Raw genomic sequence first — 27476 nt, forward strand, 5'->3', positions numbered from 1 at the left:
CTCACTCACAGTGAAAACATTTCTGCAATCATACACCAATCTGGCAAGGTTCCAGTCCCTGAAAGTGACCACCGCTCGTGCACGCGTGTAATTGTAGAATAAGTAATCCATGTGGACAATGTTAGCTATGCAAAACTGTCCAGGAAGTACTGCCTCCAGAATTTCCATCAGATGAAGTTTACGCTTATGTTGGGATAAGAAACCATCAGGCTTGGGGTAATTCACTAGGACCAGCTCGTATCGATTCAATACAAGTTTCTAGTTATTAATTTTGGATGGGGAGGGTAGTAAAGAAGAGTTGCGCGTAGTAGGGCAAGATGAAGATGAAACAGTGTCACTATGAGTTTCTTTGTGCTTAGTTTCCTTCTTAGGATTTTGTTCTGCTTTTTGAGTCGGAGTTTCATCTAACAATTTGAAAAGATGGTTAAACCTCATTTTCCTGTATCGCAAAGGCTTGGGATTTTTAACATTTTTGCTCTTCTTTAGGATATTCTTCCTCAAACTACTAGCAGCTTTAGGATTAGTCACAATTTTGCACACCACCCTGCACTGTTGGTTGTCTCCCAGCATTTCTCAGTTCAGTTCCTAGGTCCACACCTCCAGTGACCTGGTCGGCCTTTTTGAATATTTCTACCAGTGTAGTTAAGAGGTTATTGCATTCAGAAAGGATTTGATGTGTTCAAGATCTTTCTCAGATGGCAATGCTGGGCCTGTCAATGTAACATCTTCAGCTGCATCCAGTTCAGAAGCTACATCTCCTGGGGCAAGATCCTCGATTAAATAAAAAATTGCTGTTAAACTCCAGTGTCCAATCCAGAGTAGTGACAGGGGAGGTATGTAAATTCAGAGAGGCTTCTTTAATCTCTTTATCTTTTTCCCTGGATGCGAAGAACTGAGTAATTTTTATTTGATGTTCATGTACATTTAAGGGAGCCTCTTCCACAAGAGGGGCAATGCCTAGTTCCCTATAACATTTCTGGTAAGGACCATTATATAGGAATGGGTCCCAATTGCAGTAAAAGGAAAAATGGGGGGAAGGGGAAGGGGGGAAGGGAAAAGAAGGGTTCTTGGCTTTGATAAAAATAAAACTTTGTTTTAGTCCAAGCTGTCCTGTTTACATGCAAGTGGGGGGGGGGGGCAATGGGACCCTTATCTTCTCTCTTGGCTGCTCTTCTGGGTTAACAGAATAACAAAATGCCTCCTCGAAATGCCTCTTAAAACTTGGATATTCACCCACGGTAGTCAGTCTTATCCGTCTTATCAGGCAACTCCCCCTCGCAACTGAGAGGTCGGAGCTCTGGCAATTAGTCCTTAAAAGGCTTAGAAGCCTTGAAGGGTGGAACAATTAACTCCCAGAGTCTGAGAGCGTTAAATAAATAGTTAATATATCAAAGGATGCAAACGATAAAAGGATATAACATTTAAAATATTTAAAGCAAACAACGGAGGTAAAAGCAAACTACTTCCTCCACTCCTTGACCAGTTTTTGCTACTACTCTCTCTTTAAACAGGCATGTCTTCCCCCAAAGAATCCTGGGAACTGTAGTTGGTTAAGGGTGCTGAGAGTTACTAGGTCTCCTATTCCCCTCCATTCTCCTCAGAGAGCTACAATTCACAGTTTCCTGGGAACAGGGATTGATTGTTAAACCACTCTGGGAATTGTATCACTGTATAGGGAATAGGGATCTCCTAACAACTCTCAGCACCCTTAAAAAACCACAGTTTCCAGGATTCTTTGGGGGAAGCCACAACTGTTTAAATGCTTTAAATTATAGTGCAGATGGGTTCTGTCTCAGTATGGTTGGGATTCTGGCTAAAGTGGGTTTCACGATCAAACAACAGCTTTCTATGCTTTATCTAGGAGGATTACTCGCTCCCAACCTTCTGTGGTGGCTTTCTGTTGACATTCAAGGAGCTTCACTGGAAAGGTGGACCTCAGAAGCAGTGCCAGTCCAACACATCTTGATTTCTGAAGCAGAACATCTAAAGATGATAGGTAGAGCATAGTCATCTCAGACTGCTGGCCCTAACCCATCCCTGACAGTGTTCTGCCTTGATTTATGGCTACTCCTCTTTAGTGGGGTTCCAGTGATAGAGCTAGCTCTTCTCAGCAGCCCCAGTTCATGGCACAAAGCCCCAATGCAAAGGTAGGAAACTGGCAGCCTCCAGATGTTACAGGACTACCGTTCCCATCTTCCCTGAGCATATTGATCATGTTGACTGGGGCTGATGGGAGTTGGACTTCAACAATATCTGGAGAGACACAGGTCTCTCCCCCCCATCCTTGCTCTAATAAATGTGTGGAAAATCTTCTTGCATGTCTGTGGATCTTGTCCACAGCATCCAGATTCAGAGCATTTTTAGGTGTGATATTCTGTGTGCCAGAAACAACTGAGGAAGTTGCCTTATACCAAAATCATCTAGATCATCTAGGTCAGTATTATCAGTGACAGTAACTCTCTACTTGGAGATGCCAGGGATTGACTTAGACCTTCTTCATGCGAAGTGCATGCTTTGCCACTGAGCTATGGGCCTTCCCATACAAATAAAGTAAGATTCTATTCCTCATGATTCTGAATAAAAGACTGAATTAAATAGGATCATAGAAAGCTGACTTCTACTGACACAGACCATTGGTCCATTTAGCTCAGTATCGTATATGCCCAGGGTGGGGAACCTGTAGCCCTCAATATATTGCTGGACTACAACTCCCACCATCCCTGTCCATTGGCCATGCTGGTTGGGATTGATTAAATCCTTCAACATCTGGAGGGCCACAGGTTTCCTTCCCCTCCTCTGCACACTGATTGGCAGCTATTCTCTAGGATTTCAAGTAGGATTCTTCTGCAGTGTTACCTGCACAAGCTGAAGATTGTACCTGGGACCTTCTGCATGCAAGCAGTTGTTCTGCCCCTGAGCTGCAGCCCTTCTGGGCTTGCAAATGTCTGGCAAAGACGTAATGTCTGGCAAAGTTTGCTTTAGAAGGAGCTATTTCTCCTTGCCTATTTGTCGGCATGGCTCAATCTACCTCATTCAGTAGCACTCTATAAACCCTAATTACCTGGGCTTCCTGCCACACTCCCTGATTTAATAGCTTCATTAATGTCCCATTTAGTTGTTGCCGATAATCCCAACTCTTGGCTGATGTGTTAGCTGTGTGTTAATGGAGACTGGTAGAGGCAATCACAATTTGAACAAGCCTTTGGTAGACCTTCTGCCCCCAACTGACCATCTCAATCATATGAGAGTTGTTTCATTTTGGGGCATACATGGAGTCTTAAAGAAAGCCATTTTCCCCTGTTGTGAGTTTCTTCAATGCTTCCTCTGGAGTATTCCTCTCAGTGGTGCCATCTAATCAGCTTTAGGTTTTAATTAAACAGCTGTCATTTGCTTCCTAGTTCTGTTGTGACCTGATGTTGTGTTAAATTTTAATTTAGCCAAGACTGAATAAGAAGTAGATTCCTTCAGACAACAAGGAAACACTATTAGCAGGTTACAGTTGTAATTAATAAGAGCCTGGCTGAAGTGGTAATGCAGCCAAGTTCAGAGGAAGAATTAGGAATAAACTTGAAGATAATTAGTATTCCAGGAGGGTTGCCTGCTCCCACTTGATTGGAGAGAATTTCATGTTCAAAGCATGCTTTGTACTTACAATATAATAATAATTATTATTATCTAAAATTTATTCGACGCCTATCTGACAGGACAACCTGTCACTCTAGGCGACATACAAAGGAATAGAGACAAAACAACATATCAAAATATAAATCAACAAGTACAAAATAAAAATACTATTCACAGTAAAACCCCAAATATCAGACCACCTCCTAAGCCACCTAACTATAGCACATATCATTCATCTGACTGTACAAAGAGCCATGTCTTCAGCTGCCTCCGAAAACACAGAAGTGAAGGGGCTAGGCGAGTATCAACCGGTAAGGTGTTCCACAGCGTGGGAGCCATAATGGAGAAGGCTTTAGACCTAGTACCACTTAATCTGGCCGCTCTGATAGATGGAACCACAAAAAGTCTAGCGGCTGAGGACCTTGTACGCCCATCAGCTCCAAGAAGAGAGAGTTTGTTCTTCAGATATATTGGACCAGCATCAAAAAAGGACTTATAAGTTAAAGCTAGTATTTTAAACTTCACCTGCAGCACTATCGGGAGCCAATGAAGTTCCCGAAGGATTGGGGTGATGTGTTCTCTCCTATGGCAGCCCTTAATGAGTCGAACCGCCGCATTCTGGACGAGTTGAAGCTTACGCAAAGTTCCCAAAGGGAGACCAGCATATAGAGCATTACAATAGTCCAGATGGGACAATAGTCCAGATAATGCCCTCTGAGGGTTTAAACAAGATTACTTTGCTTTCTGGCTTACCACCAGAACCTGAAACCTACAAGGTCAAGATCTAGTGGTTCCGAAGTATAGGTGGAGTTCCATACAGTTTTCTCTGCATATTCCATACAAGCAATGTCTTCCCTTCTCATCCTGCACATGCCATAAAGAATTGGTACACGTGCACTCATAATTTCAGTTACTAATGCCTTGTCTCTGTCCATACAGAGTCTTCCCTGTATATTCCATACATTCAGGGTCTTCTCATCCTGGACATGTTGTACAGAATCTGTATGTGTGCACCCATAATTTCATTTCATAAGAGAACAGACTCTTTGTGCATATTGGGCTTTGGACATCTGTGTAGGAGTTTTATCGGCTTATTTATTTATTTATTTGTTAAATTTTTATACCGCCCCACTAGCATAGCTCTCTGGGCAGTGTACAACAGGAAGTATATACAATAAAATTAAATAAATCGGTACAAAAACATATATATAAAAATCCACAAATCTAAAACCAATTTAAACATATTAAACTAAAATGCCTGAGCAAAGAGAAAGGTTTTAACTTGGTGCCGAAAAGATAGCAATGTCGGCGCCAAGCGCACCTCAACGGGAAGACTATTCCACAATTCGGGGGCCACCACTGAGAAGGCCCTAGTTCTTGTAACCATCCTCCGAGCCTCTCTGTGAGTCGGAACTCGGAGGAGGGCCTTCGATGTTGAACGTAGTGTATGGGCAGGTTCATATCGGGACCTTATAAAAGAACAATCCCCATTATTTAAGATAACGATAAGCCATCTTTCCACCAAAGGAACATCAGGAGATGTACAACACACACACACACACATTCAAAAAATTAAATTTATTGATGTTTGTTGCTTTAAATTTCTGAAATTTTAATTTTTTTTACACTTTATGTTTTAAATTTTGTGCACTGTATATTTTTATTGTTGTAAGCTGCTTTGAGACCTACATGGTGAAAAGTTGGACATAAATGTTTAAAATAAAAAATATAAACATCGTAACTGTAAAAACACAACCCTAAAAGGAAATATTAACAACTCCTTAAAACAGATTATAATATTGCCGATGAGGATTAATCATCCCGTTATCAAACTGGAAAAGCCTGGGTAAATAAAAACATCTTCAACTGACATCTGAAAACCAAGAATGAGAACGAGAGAGGTACCTTCCGGGCAAGAGTGGGGAACCTCAGCCCCAGGGGCAAAATGCACCCCCCAAGCCTCTCTGTCTGCCCTCAGGACTCTCCCTAGGTCAGACACATCCTTCAGGGGCCCTGCTTTGTCTTTTCTGGAGTGTTTTTGCCTGGCTGGAATGTGTCCTTGAACTCTGGTAACATTTCTTGCTTGCCTGGATGGAAGATAGAGGTGTGTGTGCGCGCACGTGCATGCAGAAATTAGCCTTCTGTACAAAGGTAAACTGCTGTGCACACTTTTGCCTCTGGACCTGCTCATGGCTTGCGTGTGTGCCTTGGAAGGTTGCCCAGAAGGGAATGTGGCCCTGGGGCAGCAAGAGATTCTGCCAATTAAAGGGCAAGATCATTCCAGAGTTGGGGAAACACCATGGAAAAGGCCCTTTTATGCATCCCTTCCCCATAATCGAGAGCCAGTGTGGTGTAGTGGTTTGAGTGTTGGACTATGACCTGGGAGACCAGGGTTTGAATCCCCACACAGCCATGAAGCTCACTGGGTGATCTTGGGCCAGTCACTGCCTCTCAGCCTCAGAGGGAGGCAATTGTAAACCCCCTCTGAATACTGCTTACCGTGAAAACCCTCTTCATAGGGTCGCCATAAGTTGGAAATGACTTGAAGGCAGTCCATTCCCCCCATTATCTTGAGGGAGTCTGCAAGTAGAGATCTCTGCCCCTGCGTAAGGATTGAGTTGGCTGGTAGTGGAGGAAACGCTCCTGCAAATATTTGGGTCCTGAACCATTCAGGGCTCTGTAAACTATTAGTAGCTTGAATTGGGCCCAGTAACACAAGCCGCTAGTGCAGAGTTTTTAGACTTGGTGTTACGTGACCCCATCTTGCTGCCACAACCTAGCAGCTACATTCTAATCAAGCTGCAGGCTCTGGACCATTTTCAGGGGTATCCCCATGTAAAGGACAATGCAATAATCCAAGTGAGGTCACAAGAGCATGGGCTACTGCTAGCAGCCTATCTTCGTCAAGGAATGGCAAACCAGCTGTAGCTGTAAATAGACACTCCTCGACTGTTAGACTGAGGTACATGATGCAGTATCATACTGGAGTCTTTTGCTTAAAAGGTGGATCTCAGATTGTCTAAATGGTTCTTGTTGCAAATAGTACTCAAAATAGAGTTGACAGGTACATCAACAATGCTGGTGATGAGCTTAGCTAGCAAGAAGTGCAAAGCCATTCACATATTCTCATCTCCCTATCTTTTCTATATCTTAAGCTTGGTTTTAACCTGTTAACCAGACCCCTTTGATAATAACTCCTCTGATGGTAACCTTGACTCGGGATCATCGGGAGCATAGGTGACCTTACAGCTCTGGAATTCTTTAAGAACAAAGGAAGCTGCCTTATACTGAGTCAGACCATTGGTCCATCTAGTTCAGTATTGTCCACACTGATGGGCTCTCCAGGGTTTCAAAAGCAATATTCCCAGTCCTACTTCGTGATGCCAGGGATTGTACCTGGAATCTTTTGCATGCAAGGCAGATGCTGTACCCCTGAGCTACAGCCCTTCCTAACTACTAGATGTAAAATCAGAAGAACTTCCTGTAGACCACTTGGAGTTGTTGGCAGAGGAGATGTCAGACTTCTAACCTGGGAGTGGCAGCTCAAACTTTTCAGGAGATGAGTCTGAAACAGTCTGCCAATTCAGGGGGGATCCCGGAAATTACAGGCCAGTTAGCTTAACTTCTGTCCCTGGAAAACTGGTAGAAAGTATTATTGAAGCTATATTAACTAAGCACATAGAAGAACAAGCCTTGCTGAAGCAGAGCCAGCATGGCTTCTGCAAGGAAAAGTCCTGTCTCAGTAACCTATTAGAATTATTTGAGAGTGTCAACAAGCATATAGATAGAGGTGATCCAGTGGACATAGACTTTCAAAAAGCTTTTGACAAGGTACCTCACCAAAGACCTCTGAGGAAGCTTAGCAGTCATGGAATAAGAGGAGAGGTCCTCTTGTGGATAAGGAATTGGTTAAGAAGCAGAAAGCAGAGAGTAGGAATGAAAGGACAGTTCTCCCAATGGAGGGCTGTAAAAAGTGGAGTCCCTCAAGGATTGGTACTGGGACCTGTACTTTTCAACTTGTTCATTAATGACCTAGAATTAGGAGTGAGCAGTGAAGTGGCCAAGTTTGCTGACAATACTAAATTGTTCAGGGTTGTTAAAACAAAAAGGGATTGCGAAGAGCTCCAAAAAGACCTCTCCAAACTGAGTGAATGAGCGGAAAAATGGCCAATGCAATTCAATATAAACAAGTGTAAAATTATGCATATTGGAGCAAAAAATCTGAATTTCACATATACGCTCATGGGGTCTGAACTGGCAGTGACCGACCAGGAGAGAGACCTCGGGGTTGTAGTGGACAGCACGATGAAAATGCCGACCCAGTGTGCAGCAGCTGTGAAAAAGGCAAATTCCATGCTAGCAATAATTAGGAAAGGTACTGAAAATAAAACAGCTGATATCATAATGCCGCTGTATAAATCTATGGTGCGGCCGCATTTGGAATACTGTGTACAGTTCTGGTCGCCTCATCTCAAAAAGGATATTATAGAGTTGGAAAAGTTTCAGAAGAGGGCAACCAGAATGATCAAGGGGATGGAGCGACTCCCTTATGAGGAAAGGTTGCAGCATTTGGGGCTTTTTAGTTTAGAGAAAAGGCAAGACATGATAGAAGTGTATAAAATTATGCATGGCATTGAGAAAGTGGAGAGAGAAAAGTTTTTCTCCCTCTCTCATAATACTAGAACTCGTGGACATTCAAAGAAGCTGAATGTTGGAAGATTCAGGACAGACAAAAGGAAGTACTTCTTTACTCAGCGCATAGTTAAACTATGGAATTTGCTCCCACAAGATGCAGTAATGGCCACCAGCTTGGATGGCTTTAAAAGAAGATTAGACAAATTCATGGAGGACAGGGCTATTAATGTTTAATGCTTTATGTTTAATGTTTTTAGTTTAATGTGTTTCTCTGTTACTGATTTTATTCTATATTGTATTTTAATCCTGTTTGTACACCGCCCAGAGAGCTATTAGCTATGGGCGGTCTAGAAATGAAAATAAATAAATAAATAAAATAAATAAATCAATGGCTACTAGCCATGATGGCTGTGCTGTGCCACCTTAGTCAGAGGCAGTATGTTTCTGAAAACCAGTAGCTGGAAGCTTCAGGAGGGGGCTGCTTGCGGGCTTCCCCCAGGCGCCTGGTTGGTCACTGCGAGAACAGGATGCTGGATTAGATGGGCCACTGGCCTGATCCAGCAGGCTCTTCTTATGTTCTTATGTTCTCTGATAAGACAAAGTGGGACCATTTTTAAGGTTATTTAATGGTGCCACAGTGCTCACCTCCATGGGAGAATGATGCCCTATTCAATTCATTCTGGTAGCTGGTAAAAGGCACTCCTAGCCATTGAGGTCACCTGGGCCTCTAGCAACAAAGATGGATCCAGGAGCACCTCCAAACTATGAACCTGCTCTTTCAGAGGGAGTATGACCCTATCCAAAGCAGGCAATTGACCAATTATCCGAACTTGGGAACCACCAACCCACAGCACCTCTGTCTTGCTAGGATTCAAACTCAGTTTATTGGTCCTCATCCATCCCACCACTGAGTCCAGGCAGCAGTCCAGAGCTTGCGCGGCTTCTCCCAATTCAGATGTTAAAGAGAAATAGAGCTGGGTTTTGTCAGCGTACTGCTGGCACCTTGCTCCAAAACTCCTGATGACCGCTCCCAACAGCTTCATATAGATGTTAAACAACATGGGGGACAAGATAGTACCCTGTGGCACCCCACAGCACAACTTCCAGGGGGCCAAAAGACAATCACCCAATGCTGTTCTGTGAAAATGACCCTGGGGATAGGATCGGAACCACCGTAAAACAGCGCCTCCAATACCCATCTCACCAAGTCAGCCCAGAAGATACAATGGTCAATGGTATTGCTTTGAAATATAAAGGCTCAAATGGGCTTTCCAGTTCGTTGGAAGAACTTCTCTTGTCTTTGGGAGCTGTTCCAGGTCCTGAAGCATGTGAGCCTAAGCACCTGCATGTAAATGCAGCTTTGTTATCCGCTCCTTGATCCTTGCAGCCTCACACTGCTTTTGGTTGCTTCAGGTCAGTTCTCCTCTTTCTCAATACCCTGTAGGCTGTCTGCCTGGTTGGAACAGGATATCATTTTCCACTACAAAATGCAGGGAGGCATTTTCCCCCTTCCTCTCCTTCTTTCCCAATCATTTTGCTGTTAGCCATCAGATATGGCATGCTTACACAGGGACACATGGATACCAAGGGCATAGTTGCCAATTGCAACCTTCCAGAAAGTTCTAGTGCAGATCAGACCATAATATTTTGACTCAAATAACACTTTGTAAAGTCTTCATGTTTGCTGAATTCCAGCTTCATAGCATTTTCTTGTAGCACTTTTTGCAGGCTGATAAGTTTTCTTGCATTTCTTAAATGTCCCAGGATATAGTCAGAAGACACATTAGGCTACCACCTTGCTGAAGCTAAACAGGTCTGGGTCAGTGCCTGGATGGGAGACCATCTGGGAACCACATGTATGTTCCTTAATTAAAGGAAAATGGGATATAAATGTACAAATGTAAGAAAATAAATAAAATAAACAAACAGTTATAACACTACCACCTACAATTTGTCATAATTGGTTCAATGCTGTGGTTCTGCAAGTTCATTCCAATATCTGGCCTGCTTCCTGAGAACTTGGAGGACAATTTGTGTGCACATTTCTACTAATATGCTCTTTTTCATTCACAGTTTTGCCTAATTTTGTGTTTTTGCAAGCAATTTCCCCTAGCATAATGCATTTTTGGTGCACTTTCTTCTAATCAACTGGTCTGGGCATTTGAAATCATCCAAAGAGGTCCATCTGGTGGCGCCACATATTCTCAAGGTTATTCAGAAGAACACATTTTGAGTGGTGGCACCTACATTATGGAGCACATCCTACATCTGTGCGACTAGTGTCAGCAATCAGTTATTTCTGCTGCATGTTACACATATTTCTTTTTAGACAAGCCTTCAGGTACTTCCTGGAATCTGATTTTTACTGCTCTGTACAGATTTGATTTTTTAACTTGTGTTGTTTTATTGATTGTATTCCTTCATTTTTAAGCATGTCATATACTGCTTTGAAACACTGATTTTAATGGTTCATAAATGTCTGTAAATAAAGAAATATGTCCATTTTTATATGCATCTTTGTGGGTGGTTGGAGAACTGTATTGCAAAATGTGGAGAAGTGCACATTTCAGAGGATAGCTGCATTCAGGATGCGCATATTGGGCAGGTTCACATTAAAATACCCAAAAGATTGTCTCACACCTTATATTCCCCCACTGATCACTGTGCTTGGCATGAGAGGGCTTTCTGTAAGTACCATCCCATCAGGTGTTCTGTTGCACATAATGGAGGAATTGGGCGTTTAATGTGGGGCAACTACCTTTTGAAACTCCGGGTTTTATCTAATGTAGCACTAAATTAAAGTTACTGGTAGAACATTGTTGTGAAAGGAAAGACACAAGTATATCACCAGAGATTGTTGTGCAACAGATTGCACAAGAATCAGCTGTTGCACAATGAGAATCAGCTGTTGCACAACAAGCTTCAGCTAGCACAACCGTTCCTTTGTTGCACAGCCTTTAAACTCTGCTGTCGCTGAATGCAAAAGCCTTGCACTAGTGGACAGAGAATGATGGATACAGCCTTCCCTCCCATTCCATATCAGATAGGCCCCACCATCTCTGTTGCTTTCAGAACCTGCTGAAGATTGTCCTTTTTCAACAAGCCTTTTAAGTGGAAATTATTATCCCAGTCTGGATCTGTGTTGGACTTAACATGGTTTTTATATGTTTTTATAAATCACTTTGATATGTTTCATGGAAAGCAATTAAAAACAAATAATATGAATGCAACAAATGTCTCTTCCCTAGGGCAAGCTCTTTGTCTCCTTTTTCCTCTTCTAATCTCACCTCTGCATCTTTCTTTACATCAACAGACATTCTGAATTCTGTTCTTATGACAGACAAGGAAGTACTTTTTCACACAGTGCATGTTTAACTATGAAATTTTCTCCCACAAGAGGTAGTGGTGGCCACCAACTTGGATCACTTCAAAAGAGGATTAGACAGCTTCATGGAGGATAAAGCTGTTAATGGTTACTAGTCATGATGGCAATGTTCTACCCTCCACTGTTGGAGACAGTATGCCTCTGAATTCCAGTTGCTGGAAATCACGTAGAGGGAGTGCTCAGGTTTCTGCCTCCCAGCTTCCTTTAGGCATCTGCTGGCTACTTTGAGAACAAAATGGTGGACTCCAATGGTCGGTTGGCCTGATCTAGCAAGCTCTTCTTCCCTTCTTAATTTCCAAAATATTTGACCTCAAATCTTTCTCCAAAATTTCCATTTGCCCCAAACCCTTAAATCCTTGAGCTCTTCTTTTATATATCCCCTTGCCTTTTTGTTTGTCAGGGTTTTTTAGTCTCTGTGTGTGGGAGTTCTTACTTCCGCTTCTCATCACCTCTCTGGTGGGAAAATATCATGTTCTCTGTGGTGCTTGGACAATGAGAGTCTCTGTTAGGGATGTGCTAGAATTCTGCCCAATTCAGATTTGGTACTGAATTTCCATTAATTTGCTTATTCACTATCATTGTGGATTGGATTTTTATGTAGTGATTTTCTGTAGCTATTTTCAGAAACAGATTTAAAGAAATATTTATCAATATTTCCTTTAATTTATCAACATACCCTTTTAAACATATCAATATTTCCTTTAAAAATATTGGTATTATCAATATTTTTTGAGGGGGGAGGAAATGGATTGGTAAAAGTAGCGGATTGCAGACAAAGAGCGAAGTCAAACTGACACTGGCTGATTAATGCTTTTGAACCAGCACCTGCCAGTGGATCCCTTCCTTAGTCACTGTGGAGTTTATGAAATACTTTAGGCAAATACAAACCCACATTTCTCATGGTGATTCTGAATTCAGGAAACCATGATCCATAACTTTTAAAATGAATGAATGAATGAATTAAATTCTTTGTGTGTGTGTGTTTTTCATTTTTGCTTTTCATTATTTTTTTCCCCTAGTTTAGTCAGTCCTGTCCCTTTCCTCTGCACTGGATGACAGCTGGCTAGAAATAAACCTTATAATCATCAATGATCATAAAACAGATGAAAAGTAAAGAAAAAACATAAAGCATCTGGTTTATGTCATCTGGAGTCCAGGGTAACCCCTCCCACACACACACATTGCCATCCTGTAGCTTTTTATTTCGTATCATATCCCGTTTATTGTGGGCTCTTAGCCAGATGTTTAAATCCCTTTGAGACCAAAAGCTAAACTGCATGTTTCTGCAGAAGGGTGAGTTTGTGTGGCATTGGTGGGTGAGTGGGGGGGAGGAGGAAAGGAATTCAGTGCATGGTTTTAAGGGCTTTTAGGAATGATAATCTAATAGCGATTGGACCACAGGCTGTGCTCCTTAAACCATTTAACTACAATAGAATACATAATGAAGGGTTGTGTAGAATGCACCAGACACAGGGACTAAGGGAGCTGCCTTATATTAGGTCAGACTCTGCCAGTGATGGGTGGGGCCAGAGGCAAAAGTACGAAGAAAAACAAATGTGAATTTTGTTTTTCTACATAGGCTAGTTTCTATGCACTCACTGTTAGCAATGGAGTTGAATGCTGGCAGAACATGAGCTGTAAAAGAATCCCTGCTGAAGGTGCACATTTTACCCTGGATACAATCACACTGAGACTCTGGCTTTAAGGAAACAATAAAGTGGTATTTATTAAAGGAAATGCATGTTTGATACGAAAGATTCCTAGTTCTGACTAGCTAAGGTGGAGATGCGTGCTTGTTGCTGCGTCTCAAGAGAAGAGAGATACGAAAGGTCTCCTCTCCAAGAGAGGAAAAAGAGAGAGAGAGAGAGAGGAAGTTGGAAGTGAAGTTAGCAACCCTAAGGGTATCAATCTAGAACTGGAAGGAAGATCAACACAAGTTAGAAGGGAAAGGACAGTCTAGGAAGCATCTCCTTTGCTCTTTCCCATGCAGATACATCAGCCTTTAGTGCAAGCTGAGTTGCACCCAACACTCCCAGAGCACACCACTCTCTATCCTCCATCCAGACAAGCAAGAGGCATGATCAGAGGACAAATTCCAGCCAGGCAAAAACACTCAAGGAGAATGCAATGCAGGGCTGATGAGGGATGTGGCCTGGGGAGAGTCCTGAAGGCCAGATAGACAGGTCTTGGCTCCCTCAGCCTGAGGCTCTGCATCCCTGGTCTGAGCAGAGGCTCTTCAAGGTTTCATCCAGAAGGATTTCCCCATAATTTCCTACCTGATCCTTTTAACAGCAGGTGCCAGGAATTGGACCTCAGAACCACTGCAATGGAAGGCCTGTGCTCTGCCAACTGAGCTATGGGTCCCTCCCTGATAAGGATAGGGTAGTCTTTCTTTCTTTTAGGAGAGCCTTTAATGGCTGCACATGAGGCAGAAGTTGCACATGGTAGGCAAATTGGTCCCCATCACTGCATCCCCATGTCAGGAAAAGCTGTTGAATTTCTGCCTCATACATACAGGTATTTGAAAAGCATATGTGTGTGTGTGTACAGGCAGAACAATTCCTTTTTCAAAGCTGCAGGGATTTTAAAGCATGTGAAGTTCCCCTTTCACATTGACATACAAATATTTGCAAGGTTGATGTTGCAAGGCTAGCCCTAGTGCCTTGGTTTATTTGTCTGATTGATTGGTTTCTATCCTGCTGTATCCCATGGGCCCAGAGCAGCTTACAACAGCTTTTCTAATCATTAGTTGGCTCCAAAGGATTCATCAGCTGAGGCAGGGTGGGGAACATTTTTCAGTCTGAGGGCCACATTCTCTTGTGGGAATCCTTCAGAGGGCCACATGCCACTGGTGGCATGAGCCAGAGAAAAAACATGAGCAGGGCCAGAGGCAAACAGTAGGTGGAGCAATGGATATGCATGCTACATTCCAGCCACATGCAAGCCAGATGTTTCTAGCTTCCCGTCATCTATCCATCCATCCAAGCAAACAAGGGCACATTCCAGCCAGGCAAAAATACTCAAGGGGGCACAGAACAGAGAAAATGATGAGAATGACCTGGGAAGAGACCCAAGGCCCTAATAGAGAGAATAGAAGGGCCATAATTGGTCCATAGGCTAGAGGTTCCCCACCCCTGATTTAAGGGAAGTCAGTGGTTTAGGTGGTTCTCCACTCTTAAAAATCACATTTGATTTGGTATTCCTTCAGGAACAGCAGAATAATTTCTCTCTCTCTCTCTCTCTCTCTCTCTCTCTCTGTGTGTGTGTGTGTGTGTGTGTGTATGTGTGTGTGTGTGTGTGAGAGAGAGAGAGAATCTTGCAATCTTTTATAAGCTACTTTGAGGATCATTCAGTCCAAAGGCAGGATTCAAATCTTCCAAAGACCAGATGCATCAGGCTGCTGTCTCCATGGTCATCTACAGCAGCCATTCCATCAGGAGGGAAATGGGATGCCAAGGCCCTTCCATCAGTGTTGCTGAAAGACCTTTTGGCTCCTCCAATTTTCCTCTGTCCCCAATCACCACAAGGGCTCTGTAACTAAGAATTAGGACCTGAGTTTGCTTCTTCCCTCCCAGTTCCTTTCCTTTTGTGCCGTATCTCTTAGATTGTAAGCCTAAGGGCAGGGACAGTCTTCTTGATATTTGTAAGCCACTTTGAGAGCCTTTTTCAGCTGAAGAGTGGGGTAAAAATGCCTAAGCATAAATAACTACAGAAGTAAGTTAGCAAATACATAAGTACCTAAGTATCTAAGTAAATAAATACATAACTAAGTAAAAGTAAGTACCTATCTAAGCAAGTAAAAGTAAGTATCTAAGTAAATAGCTCACTAAGTCACTGAAGTGGGGATTGTTTCCACTTGATTTTGCAGCACAACAGTATGAAAGGGAAAAGTTTCATAAGATAAGTTTCCAACAGTGATATCATCAAAAATTGTGTCTTAATTGCAAATGTTACTTGTCTGGGACATGTATTTGAAGTGGCTTTGGAGAATCTCTCCCCTTGATTTGCGCTGCTACCAAAGCAAGCCCTGGCCAGCACAGTTGTGGCATGGCTGGAGTAATTAATCAAATGGCATCCATAGTCAATGAACTCTGGATTAATGAACTCATTAGTGCACTATGTCTGAGAAGGAAAAGGAGATGTATGTGGCTCAGTGGCTTCTAGGATATCTCCAGGTGGGGTTTATTGATGGGGAGGGAGGATTTCCTAAAATTAGCATTTGCCATTTCAGCATTGTTGATACTGCAGCAATCGAGCAAGGAAGGGGAAGAGTTTGCTCACTAGGCCATTATGCTTGTGGAGAAGGAAATTATTTTATAGCCCTGCCTGCCTAGGCAAATTAGAATATCAAAGAGGATGATTGCTTGAAGGCATTGAAGCAGACAGGAGGCCCACAGCCATATGAACATGACACTGGGTTGTATCCAGTCATGTCCATTAATTTCAATATGTTAGTCATGTCCATTAATTTCAGTGGGTCTCCTCTTAAGTAGAACTAGCATTAGATACAATCTAGTGTCAGGCCTTGGGTTTTTGAGAACATGGGGATGGCAGCCTGAGCAGTCTTCAGTCTGTGGCTGATTGACAATTTGCTCTGAGGATCCAAACCAAAATAACTGTTTTGTGAGAGTCAGTGGCCCCGTTTGGCTCCCTTGCCGAGTTGGTAGTTGCAGTACCGCTATTGGCCATCTGTTGTGGTGGCATTGCAACATAGCAGAGAACAGCCCAGAAGCTCCATCATAAGAACACAGGAAACTTGTTTATACTGACTCAGACCATTGGTACATCTAGCTGGGGTCTAGCAGGAATGAGGGAGGAAGGAGGAGAGGCCTAGCCCAGTCAGTGAGAGTAACTGTGCATGGGAATGGCAATTCTTCACTGTCGGTAGGGATGGCGGACAAACTTAATTCAGTTCACATTTAAAGCTGAATCTATCAAATCTGCACTGCTGGATCACGCCAGTGGCCTGTCTAGTCCAGCATCCTGTACTCATAGTGGCCAACCAAAAGCTGATGGGAAGCTTGCAAGCAGAACTTATCAGACTTCTTTTTCTTCCAGTGTTCTTCCTAGTCATTTTTCTTTGCTTTTTAAAGTGTTGCCTCACTCTCTTTGTAGTTTCAGAACAATTGAATGGGGTAGTATTCTGTTTGATAAAATATTGTTGTGAGTTTGTGGGTTGGAATGGACGATCCCTGTGACCTGTTTCAGCCTCTGATTTGGAATCCTGTGCCTTGGGGCGAGGGGCTGGCTCTGCTGGAGTTTCTTCTGTTAAGCTAATACAGTGGCCAGGTTGTTAATGGGCCTGTTAGGTCCCCAGCAACTGGTGAATGGGCCAGGAAGATCCTTTTATCATTGAAACTCTTCAGGAGAGCCTCCCCCCCCCCCCGCTCCTGGCATCTAGCAGAGGTTTGGGTTTTGAGTGTGTGTAGAGTTGTCTGAGAATGGCTGGGAACTGGAGGCAGGCAGACAGGCTGTCTCTCTGCACCATGGCTTTAGGATGCCTCCTGTAACACTGATGGAAAAGGTGGATATTGGACTGCTGATGCCTCAAACCCCTCCATCCTCAGGTTGGAATGTGTGTAAATAAATAAACCATATTTCATAAAGACACCACAGTCTCCGCTGACCTTCTTCCCAAAGGAAACCAAACCCTGGATGAGCGCAGGGACCCCTGAAATCTCACCACTCGGAGATTGGGAGGTGCGCAACACTATATATTTTTTTTAAAAGCTTGCTTCCTAGCTGGTATAAAAAGGTAAAGGTGTCCCCTCACTTGTAGTGCGAGTCATTTCCGACTCTTAGGGTGACGTCTTGCGACGTTTACTAGGCAGACCGTATATATGGGGTGGGATTGCCAGTTCCTTCCCCGGCCTTTCTTTATCCCCCAGCATATGCCGGGTACTCATTTTAGCTTGTATAGCTCAGTTAAAAAAAAGTCCTCATCCCAGATGACTGAGAACAAATTATTAGGCAACAGCACTCTCTCCACTTGTGATTCCCAGCAACTGGGATCCAAAGGTATACTGCCTTCAGCAGTGGAGGTAGAACATTGCCATCATAGCTAGTAACCATTGATAGCATAGCGACATAGGAACATAGGTCTATCTAGCTTAATATTGTCCACACTGACTGGCAGAGGCTGTCTAGGGTTTCAAGCAGGGAATCTTTCCCAAGCCTACCTGGAATACCAGGTATAGAATCTGGGACCTTCTACATCAACATAAGAACATAAGAGGCTGCTGGAGATCAGGCCAATGGCCCATCTAGTTCAGCATCCTGTTCTCACAACAGCCAACCAGAAGCCTATGGGAAGCCCACAAACAGGACCTGTGTGCAAGAGCACTCTCCCCCTTTATTGTTTCCATCAACTGGTGTTCGGAAGCATACTGCTTCCAACAGCAGAACATAGCCATGATGGTTAGTTGCCATTGATAGCCTTATCCTCCATGAAATTGTCTACTGTTCTTTAAAAACCATCACTGTCACCAATTTCTGCTGTTATGAAAGAGGAAGAAAAACTTTTCCCTGTCCACTTTCTCCACACCATGCAAAGCAGATGCTCTGCCACTGAGCGATGCCCCTTCCCCGAAGGAAGATAGTCTTAACTTCCATGTATTTGTCTAATCCTCTTTTCAAGCCATCCAGGTTGGCGGCCATCACTGACATCCTGTTGGAGCAAATTCCCTAGTTTAACTATGTGCTGTGTCTGTCTTGAATCTCCCACCATTCTGCTTCATTGGAAGACCCTGATAATTATAAGCAGCGTTATGTTGTTCTTTGGCATCTGCCTGTGGGGCAGTGACTCCCACTGATAACATCTGAGGTGGGGCAGAGCAGCTAGAACTTGCTCAGACTGCAATGGAGGCAAGCCTTCTCTTGCCATAATTGGGACCACCATAGACCATCTTGATTAATCTACGACAACATTTTAGTGGTGTGCCAAGCAGACATGACAGTTTTTTCTTTATGTCTTGTGTGCTTCTGCAGGACACTGAAGTCCTTAACACAGCCATTCTGACGGGGAAACCGGTGACTGTCCCAGTAAAAGTGGTTGCCGTTGAAGAAGATGGATCAGTGAGAGATGTGTCTGGTTCCACCGAATGCAAATCAGCTGATGAAGATGTCGTGAAGGTAAGGTTGCTGTAGAATCCCAAAACTAAAGAACCTAAGAAACTCAGACTTGGCTTTCTGGATCAGGCCAGGGCCCCTCAAAACTTGCATCCTGGTTCTAAACAAGTGCCTTTGAGATGGTCACAAGAAGAGCATGATGAATCATAGAATCATATAATAGTAGAGTTGGAAGGGGCCTATAAGGCTATCAAGTCCAACCCCTTGCTTAATGCAGGAATGTAACATAAAGCATACCCAATAGGTGGCTGGCCAGTTGCCTCAGAATGCCTCCAGTGTTGGGAAGCCCACCACCTCCCTAGCTCATTGGTTCCATTGTCATACTGCTCTAACAGTTAGGATTTTTTTCCTGATGTTCATTTGAAATCTGGCTTTCTGTAACTTGACTCCATTATTCCGTGTCCTGTACTCTGCAACGATCAAGAAGAGATCCTGGCCCTCCTCTGTATGACTTTCAAGTACTTGAAGAGTGCTATCATATCTCCCCTCAGTCTTCTCTTCCCAAGGCTAAAAATACCCAGTTCTTTCAGTCTCTCCTCATAGGGCTTTGTTTCCAGTCCCCTGATCATCCTCATTGCCCTCCTCTAAATCTGTTCCAATTTGTCTGCATTCTTCTTAATGTACGGTGTCCAGAACTGGACGCAGTACTCAAGATGAGGTGCTGAATAGAGGGGAACTAGTACTTCAACTGATTTGGGAAATCAATTAACTTCTGTTAATGCAGCCTAAAATAGCATTTGCCTTTTTCACAGCCACATTGCACTGTTGGCTCATGTTTAGTTTATGATCAACAACAACCCAAAGATCCTTCTTGCATGTAGTGCTGAGCCAAGTATGCCCCGTCTTATATTTGGTTTATATTTCCTAGAACTTTGCATATATATCTGTTAAATTTCATTCTGTTGTTTTCAGCCCAATGTTCCAGCCTATCAAGATCCCTTTGAATTTTGTTTCTGTCTTCCAAGGTATTAGCTATACCTCCCAATTTTGTATCATCTGCAAATTTGATAAGCAGTCTCTGCAGTTCCTCATTCAAGGCATTAATAAAATTTTGAAGAGCATTGGGCCCAGGACCTAGCCCTGCGGTGCTCCGCTCAATACCTCCCCCTAGTTTGAGAAGGAACCATTGATAAGCACTCTTTGAGTACAATTCTGTAGCCAACTGTGGATCCACCCAATAGTTGTTCCATCCAGCTTACATTTAGCTAGCTTGGTAATCAGAATACTATGAGGCATTTTATTTATTTATTTATTATTTGATTTATATCCCGCCCTTCCTCCCAGCAGGAACCCAGGGTGGCACTTTGTCAAACTTTTTGCTGAAGTTGAGATATATTATATCCATAGCATTCTCGATGTCTGCCAGGGAGGTTACCCGACCACAAGTGAGATAAAATTAGTCTAGCAGGATTTGACCCATGCATGTTGGCTTCTAGCAAACACTGCGTTGTTTTCAAGGTGCTTACTGGACGCTTTATAATCTGCTCCAGAATTTTCCCAGAGACTGATGCCATGCTGACTGGTCTGTAGTTCCCAGGTTCTTCCTTTTTGAAGATAGGGACAGCATTAGCCCTCCTCCAGTCATCCGGCACTTCACCCATCCTCCACTGCCTGAAGTTCGCAGATGTACGACATTTTTTTTTAAAAAAACCCAAACCTAGTGGGCAAACAATCCTAAATACTACTCAGCAATGACTGGGCATGCTCAATCTTCATGAAATGTTGAGTATCTGTGGGAAAAGAAAACTGGAAAATGAGGCAGGGGTTGCAGATTGTATTATGGAAATGTGTGTATATATATATATATATATATATATATATATATATGCAGAGATACTCAGCTGTCTGAGCTGCGTGTGCCAGTGTGTGTATTTATCTAAGTAGCAGGCTTTTACCCTGCATTTAGATCACAGAGAAAAGCTACTTTATTTATAGAAATACATAGTAGATAGGAAAGGCATACCTAGTTCTAACTAACTTAGTTGGAGGCACAGTGCCCAGACTTGGGTATTGCCCTCATGGCTCAGGAGAGAGAACAAAGACAATGATGTCTCCTCTCTCTTCTGACAGTCGAAGAAGACAAAGGAAGGAGAGGCAGATAAGCTTCCCTGAGCATATCAGTTTACAACTGAAAGAAGGTAGGTAGAGAGAGCACAGGTAAAGGTAGGCAAGCCTAACCAGCTGGAGGACCCTAATTCTATCTTCCTTCTGGAACAGAAACAGAAGAACCTAAACAGGAGTTGCTCTTGCCCCACTTCCAACAGATTAATGGATGCAATTTTTGGAAAGCGCCCTTGTATTAAAAAATCTCTGTGTACGTAGAAAACTAGCTCATCAGAGTTAAAGTCTGTAGGTCAGCCTCCTCCCTGCTATTCTAGTTTTATACTTGCAGGAAGATTTCATACTTGCAGGGAGATGCAAAAGACCATTTTAAATGTGAGCACCCACTTTCAATCTGAACTGACATAGTTCTTTCTTGGGACTCTACCACCACATTCTGCACATTGCATGTGCAGACTAGGCCAATGTATGAAAAACTTCTGAAGATTGAGGAGCATGGATGAGGAAGCTGTGGCCCTCCAGATGTTGTTGGACCCCATCTCCCATCAGCCTCAACTAGCATGGACAGTGGTCAGGAATTATGGGTTCCAGCAACATCTGGAGGATCACAGGTTCCCCATCTCTGCTCTAGAACCATTTTAAATAACTTTGCAGCTTCTGGAAAAGGACATTTCCTTTTGGATTTCTCATTGCTAATAACCTCTCCTCTTCAATGCATTTGCAACCTGACATACCCGGATGACATCTCCCTTGTGATGCCACCATCAAGACTTGCCTCTCTATATTTTTCACTCATCAGACTAACCTTTTCATGGGGGTTGACATGGCCAGTATGACTGCAGAGGTAGCAGAAACTTTGTCAGACAGTCATTAACAGGATCTTAAGTGGGCCTGAAAATATTAGTGCTGGCCTATTATCCATTCAGAAATAGACAGCTCCGATTTTTTTTTCACCAGACCTGGAAACTCACCTTCCAGCCTTACTTTTAAGAACTTTGAATGAGTTCATTATCAGGTAGAATGAAATGCCTGGAGAAAAAAGAAAGCCCAGCAAGTTCGCCAGCTCATTTTGCAACTTGGTATTTGGCAGATAAGAGACGTGACCTGAACTTTGCAGAGTAAAATGACTAGAAAAAGATCCCCCCCCTTACTGTAGCTTCTAAGGTAGCAGTGAGAAATCTTTAGCCCTCCAGATGGTGCTGGACCTCAAGTTATCTCAGCCTTGGCCAGCATGGTCAATGGACAGGGGTGATAGGAGCTGAAGTCCTACAACATTTGACATTTTGTCAGAAAGAGAGAAAAGGCCCTCTGAGTAGTTTCAGGTCAGCTCTGCTTTGTAGTGGAATTCGCAAGGATTGAACTCCTCAAGTATCTCTACTTATGCCACTTCTAGGGATATACAGATATTTTCCAATTCTTTCCTTTATTGTTATGTGACAATCCTTATCAGTTCAAACCATTGCACATGTGCATCACAAATGGAGTGAGAGGCAATTTCCCAGAGTGCCATGGTCTTGGAACATAATATCTTTGACAGCCATAGCTCAGTGAGGAAAGGCCATAGTTCAATGATGGAGCACATGCTTTGCATGCAGAAGGTCCCAAGTTCAATCCCAGGGGAAGTCTCCTTCCTGAAACTCTATAGAGCAGAAGCCATTCAGTGTAGATAATACTGAGTTAGATGGACCAATAGCCTGACTTGGTATATGGCAGCTTCCTACATTGAGTCTCATTTTGCAAGCTAACCTTCCACACACCAAGCATCCCTAAGATAGTTAAATCTTTTTTTGTATACACATTCAGGATAAAAGGTGTGATTAAATGTTGTGTCTGTCTTATTCTTCCAAAGAACATTGAAAAGGTCAACTGGTGATTCTGATTCTCATCACTGATTTTGAGAATACCCTGGATCAGAAGAGATGGATAAAAGGAAATATAGTCGATCACTGCCATTGAAAGATGAAAAGGGAGGATAACCCTTGTCACTCTACTTCCATCTACTCAGGGATGGGCAATATTTGTGTTCTACTCTGTTCCCCAGAGAGTTGCCCAAGGAACCGAAGTATCAACGCAGTCAGACCCTTCTTATGAGTGCTTTGTTTGCATTAAAGGGTTGAATCCATCTAGCAGTAAAGCAGCGGTGGAGATGCTGTGACCCTCCTAGGAGACCCAGCCAGCCTGGGCAATGGTCAAGGATAATGGGAGTTTGAGTTCAGCAACATCTGATGGGTATCATGTTGGCTACCCCTGGTGTAGGTAGGTAACAATTGGCTAAATGAGCCAATTGTTTGGCTTAGAATAAGGCAATTCCCCATGTTCTTGCATTCTCTATGATGTGTACATGTGACTTTCTGGAGATTAAATTTTTATTTATTTATTTATTTAAAATATTCCTATCCCTCCCTTCTACCCTGTAACAGGGCACTCAGGGCGGCTTAAACACCTTCAGATGAACTTAAAACAGAATTGGGATGCTTATCAAAGTAGATCAATCAGTTAAAACACTTTTGATGGAATTAAAAGGTATTCCTGATCACTTGAACGGCTGTCTTTATTTTTTGTTTTGCTAAGATGAAGAACTATATTGCACTTAAATAACAAAAAAAGTAATTTTATTCCAATCATAATATGTAAGAGTAAAAATATTAAAACAGCACTCATAACCTTTATAAAAGCAAAATACCCATTAAAACAAACAGAAATGATGCACCTTAACACCATGTGGCCAAATGCATTTTGTCAGTCTTCTTCAGTGGACACTTATATCCCCTCAATTTCTCATTTTAGGGTTATCATCAGGAAATAAGAATAATTTTGAGTGACTTCAATAAGCCATAAAAGACTATAGCTGTGTGTTCTTTTTTTAAACACTTTCCACTGTTATGGAAGGCAGATGCCATCCTGGAAAAGGCCCTGTCCTCTCTCTCTCTCTCTCTCTCTCTCTCTCTCTCTCTCTCTCTCCTTCTCTCTCTCTCTCTCCTCTCTCTCTCTCTCCTTCTCTCTCTCTCTCTCTCTCTCCTTCTCTCTCTCTCTCTCTCTCTCTCTCCTTCTCTCTCTCTCTCCTCTCTCTCTCTCTCCTTCTCTCTCTCTCTCTCTCTCTCTCTCTCCTCTCTCTCTCTCTCTCTCTCTCTCTCTCTCTCTCTCTCTCTCTCTCACACACACACACACACACACACACACACACACGTCTCTTTTAATATGATGCCTGCTGCGACACACACAGTAACCTAAAAAAAAAAATACACTTCCCCCTCCACTTTAGAACTTTTATTTTATTTGATCTAGAAATTTGTGCAAATGAAATCAGTTGACTGGTTACAGGTTTAACTAGTTCAATTCAGACAATCCAGCTAAGATTTCTTTAAACTTGAGTGACAGCAATAGTTTAAAACTTCTCCCTTCGTGGCTGCATAACTCTGCTGCGTAGTTCTTATCTGACTGGGGACTTGCTTATTTATCACTCCAGGATAAATTGTTGCTCTCATAACCCCTCTAAGTTATAAATCACCCATTTGTTTCTTGCTGTCTCTTATTTCCTCCTCCCTCCTCTCATCTCTTCATTACGCCACACAAAGTTAAGATAGCTTTTGTAGATTTATCTTTGTGTTAAATTAGTTTCTATTTTTGTTTTGTTTTGTTTTTGCTGGGGTATTTAAGTGCTATTGAGCACTGAGTAAAGCTAGCTGGGGAAATGTCATGAAAAAGGATTAGGTGCCCAAGAACATTAATATTTTTGTAGCATGAGGGAGGTGCTGCATTTCAAAACTCCGCTATTAAAAGATACATCTGGTGACACAAACTAGCTTAAGGTGGAATCACATATTGGACCACTTTGGTTTACAGGTATGCAAGCTTTTGAAAATCTGTATGCATGTATGCATACAGCTCCTCTGAAGTAGTGGGAGAGAAGTCAGCCATGGCTTCTCCTACAGACATTTCCATCCCTGTATCTTCCACCCTCCACCCCTTAGCTGCTCCCTTGCTCACCTAGAATCCTGCTTAACCAAGCAGCACTAGAAATGTGATGGGCAGGAAGATACGTAGCTGCCTCCACTCCCACTAAATTTCAGGAATTTCCCTAACACTCCCACTGTGCTAGGAAGTCAAAGTGCCATTGGGCCCCCTCTTGTTTCTTCGATGTTGAAACTGCTGCCGTCCCTCGGCCATTCCAGCTGGCTGCTGCAGAGGGAGAGATAAATCAGTGAGGCCATCCCCATTGGCCTAGCTGGACTCCATTCTCCCATTTGGAGGCAGTATTCTGGTCAGGTGCAGCAAGGTGCATATAGTCTGGCAGGAAATGGTCAGGACCATGGATAGCTCACTGTGGGGCCAGATTCAAGCTCAGGCTGTTTCAAGGCTTCATGAGAAGCAGGGAGCTCCAGCGGGTTGCTCCAGCACAGGTCTGGAGCTAACTTATGGTATACTATGTTGCTCCATTGAGTGACTGTGTGTGAAGCCCAGCCTCTCTGAGGAAAGAATGCACCTGTTCCAATGGAAGAAGAATGGAGGAAGTCCTCCTGTGGTGTCTGGGTTTGTTGGGTGATCACGGAATCATAGAATAGTAGAGTTGGAAGGGGCCTATAAGGCCATCAAGTCCAACACCCTGCTCAGTGCAGGAATCCAAATCAAAGCATGATGTAAGAGTTAGGTTCCAGGTGGTTCTAGGGCAGAGTCTAAGGAGGGGGATGTGACTAAGGATGGGAGCATATGGTTTGAGGGAGGAGTCTAAGGATGGGGACAGGAGTAGGGAATGGAGGTTTCATGGTCTCCCAGAGCTCATCATGGATGTCTCTAGCAAGGTTGCCTCTGTTGACTATGTCTCACCTTGGTTCAAGACCCCAAGTTTTTCTGAATTTTAGAGGAAGATCCCCATCCCAGACAGAGAATAGGAGCGAATTTGGTGTATCACCTTCTGGAGCCATCTCTTGCAGTGGTCATTCTGCCTGGTTGTTATGCAAGCATAAAAGTGTGTGAGATTTAGTAACTGGATTTGCTATTTGCCTCTTCCATTCTCCCCCCTTTTGTATCTTGTCTGTTAGATTATGAGTCAATATTACCAACGTGAGGGCTTTGACAGAAATGAAATCTAGAAATGCAATATATTTAGGGACCTCTTTCAACCTAGGGGCCACATTCCCTTCTGGGGGCCACATGCCAGTGGTGAGCATGACCAGAGGAAAAAGTGCTTGGAACACTGAGTGCAAATTTGACCTTTGAACAGTAGAACTAGTTTTGACACACACACACATACCTCTCTCTAGCCTCCAGCCAGGCAAGCAAGAGTTCAAAGAAACATTCCAGCCAGGCAAAACACAAGGATGGTGGGAAGCAGGGCCAGTAGGAGTGTGTGGCCAGGGAAGGGGTGTGTCCTGCGTAGAGGCTTGGAGATCTGATTCACCTCCTGGGCCCCAGGTTCATCTACAGTAAATAAGTTAACAAGCAAACAAACAGGAGTCTGTCAATTAAATGACTCTGCTTTCCTTCCAATGTTTTGCATTTGAGCCCTTAGCAATCCACTCTCCATTTTACATCTGGAGGGTCTGGTCTTTCCCTTTTCTGCCCTACACAAGTGAGATGTTGTTCTAAGTCTTGTCAGGCAGTATGTGTGTAATTGCCTAATGTTGTGCTTCTTTACCCCATTAATCCTGTTCCTTGTTATTCTTTTCTAATTGCTGAAATGTCCTGTCGGCTGTGATGAACAGCATGATATCCTTAACCTTTAATGCCTTCTTAGTTGATTTTGATTAAGTAGATTGAGCAAAATGGCTGACAGGATGGGCCATGAGTTCATCCCTCCCAGCTTTGGCCTTTCTGGGAAAGAGCTGAAATGTATTGCCTTTGTGCCTGGAAATTCTGAGATTCTTCTATTCTTCTATTTTGTCACCCATTTGAGGAACAACCCATTATCTTGCTCTTAACATGGCCAGCAGAGTTGAACTAAAATTCAGGCACTCAAATTTATTTATTATCCATCAAAATGTCTGCCCTGATGATGGGTAGGTTGTGCATGCTTGTATATCGCAAGGACTTCTGGAGCTGCAATGCATCTCTGGACAGTGGGCCCATTGGTAATTGTCAGAGGCAAATCATGAGGCAAGAATTGAGCTAGGCAGTTGGAATTGTGAGACCAAGCAAGGATCAGAACTGAGGAGGTTCAAGTGGTGGACAAAGCAGGCACCAGACCCAAGAAGAAGGAAGCCAGACGTTTGAAGCTGACCAAGCCGGAAGTCAGGATGTTAGGACTAAAGAGAAAGCCAAATGCCATACATTGCAACTAAAGAGAAAGCCATATGTTAGGACTAAAGAGAAAGCCAAACACACACACACCACAGATCCCAGAAGGCCTTGCTGCTCAAACAAGGCCTAACTCAAATAGGAAGCCCTTTTTAATGTCTTCCTGTCTAGAAGGGTCTAATGTCCAGCCCATGTGGTTGAGGCCAGTCCAAAACCTAACTGAATAAGCCGATGTATACCAACTGGTATATGTCAAAGAATTGCCCCCCGGGGTCGATCGCCCTCAGCACCCCAAGGGGGGTTCTTTGCTTCCGAGAACAATCCCAACTCCCTTGGGTCTCTGCTTCTCAGGCAAACTCTCCTTCCTTTCAGGATTAAGTTTACATTAGTAACTGCCACCACACCTTTC

At 43.2% G+C, this 27476-nt stretch overlaps 1 protein-coding gene across 1 annotated transcript in view; it reads left to right on the plus strand.

Annotated features, from left to right (window-relative positions):
- TMEM132B (transmembrane protein 132B) overlaps positions 1-27476 on the plus strand; it is a 592456-nt gene that overhangs the window by 492389 nt on the left and 72591 nt on the right. The window contains exon 5 of the mRNA XM_061602989.1: positions 18632-18775. Coding sequence (XP_061458973.1) covers positions 18632-18775 — 144 coding nt within the window. The remainder of the gene's footprint in view (positions 1-18631; positions 18776-27476) is intronic.

The sequence above is a fragment of the Rhineura floridana genome, chromosome 19 (genome assembly GCF_030035675.1).
Source record: "Rhineura floridana isolate rRhiFlo1 chromosome 19, rRhiFlo1.hap2, whole genome shotgun sequence".
NCBI lineage: Eukaryota > Metazoa > Chordata > Lepidosauria > Squamata > Rhineuridae > Rhineura > Rhineura floridana.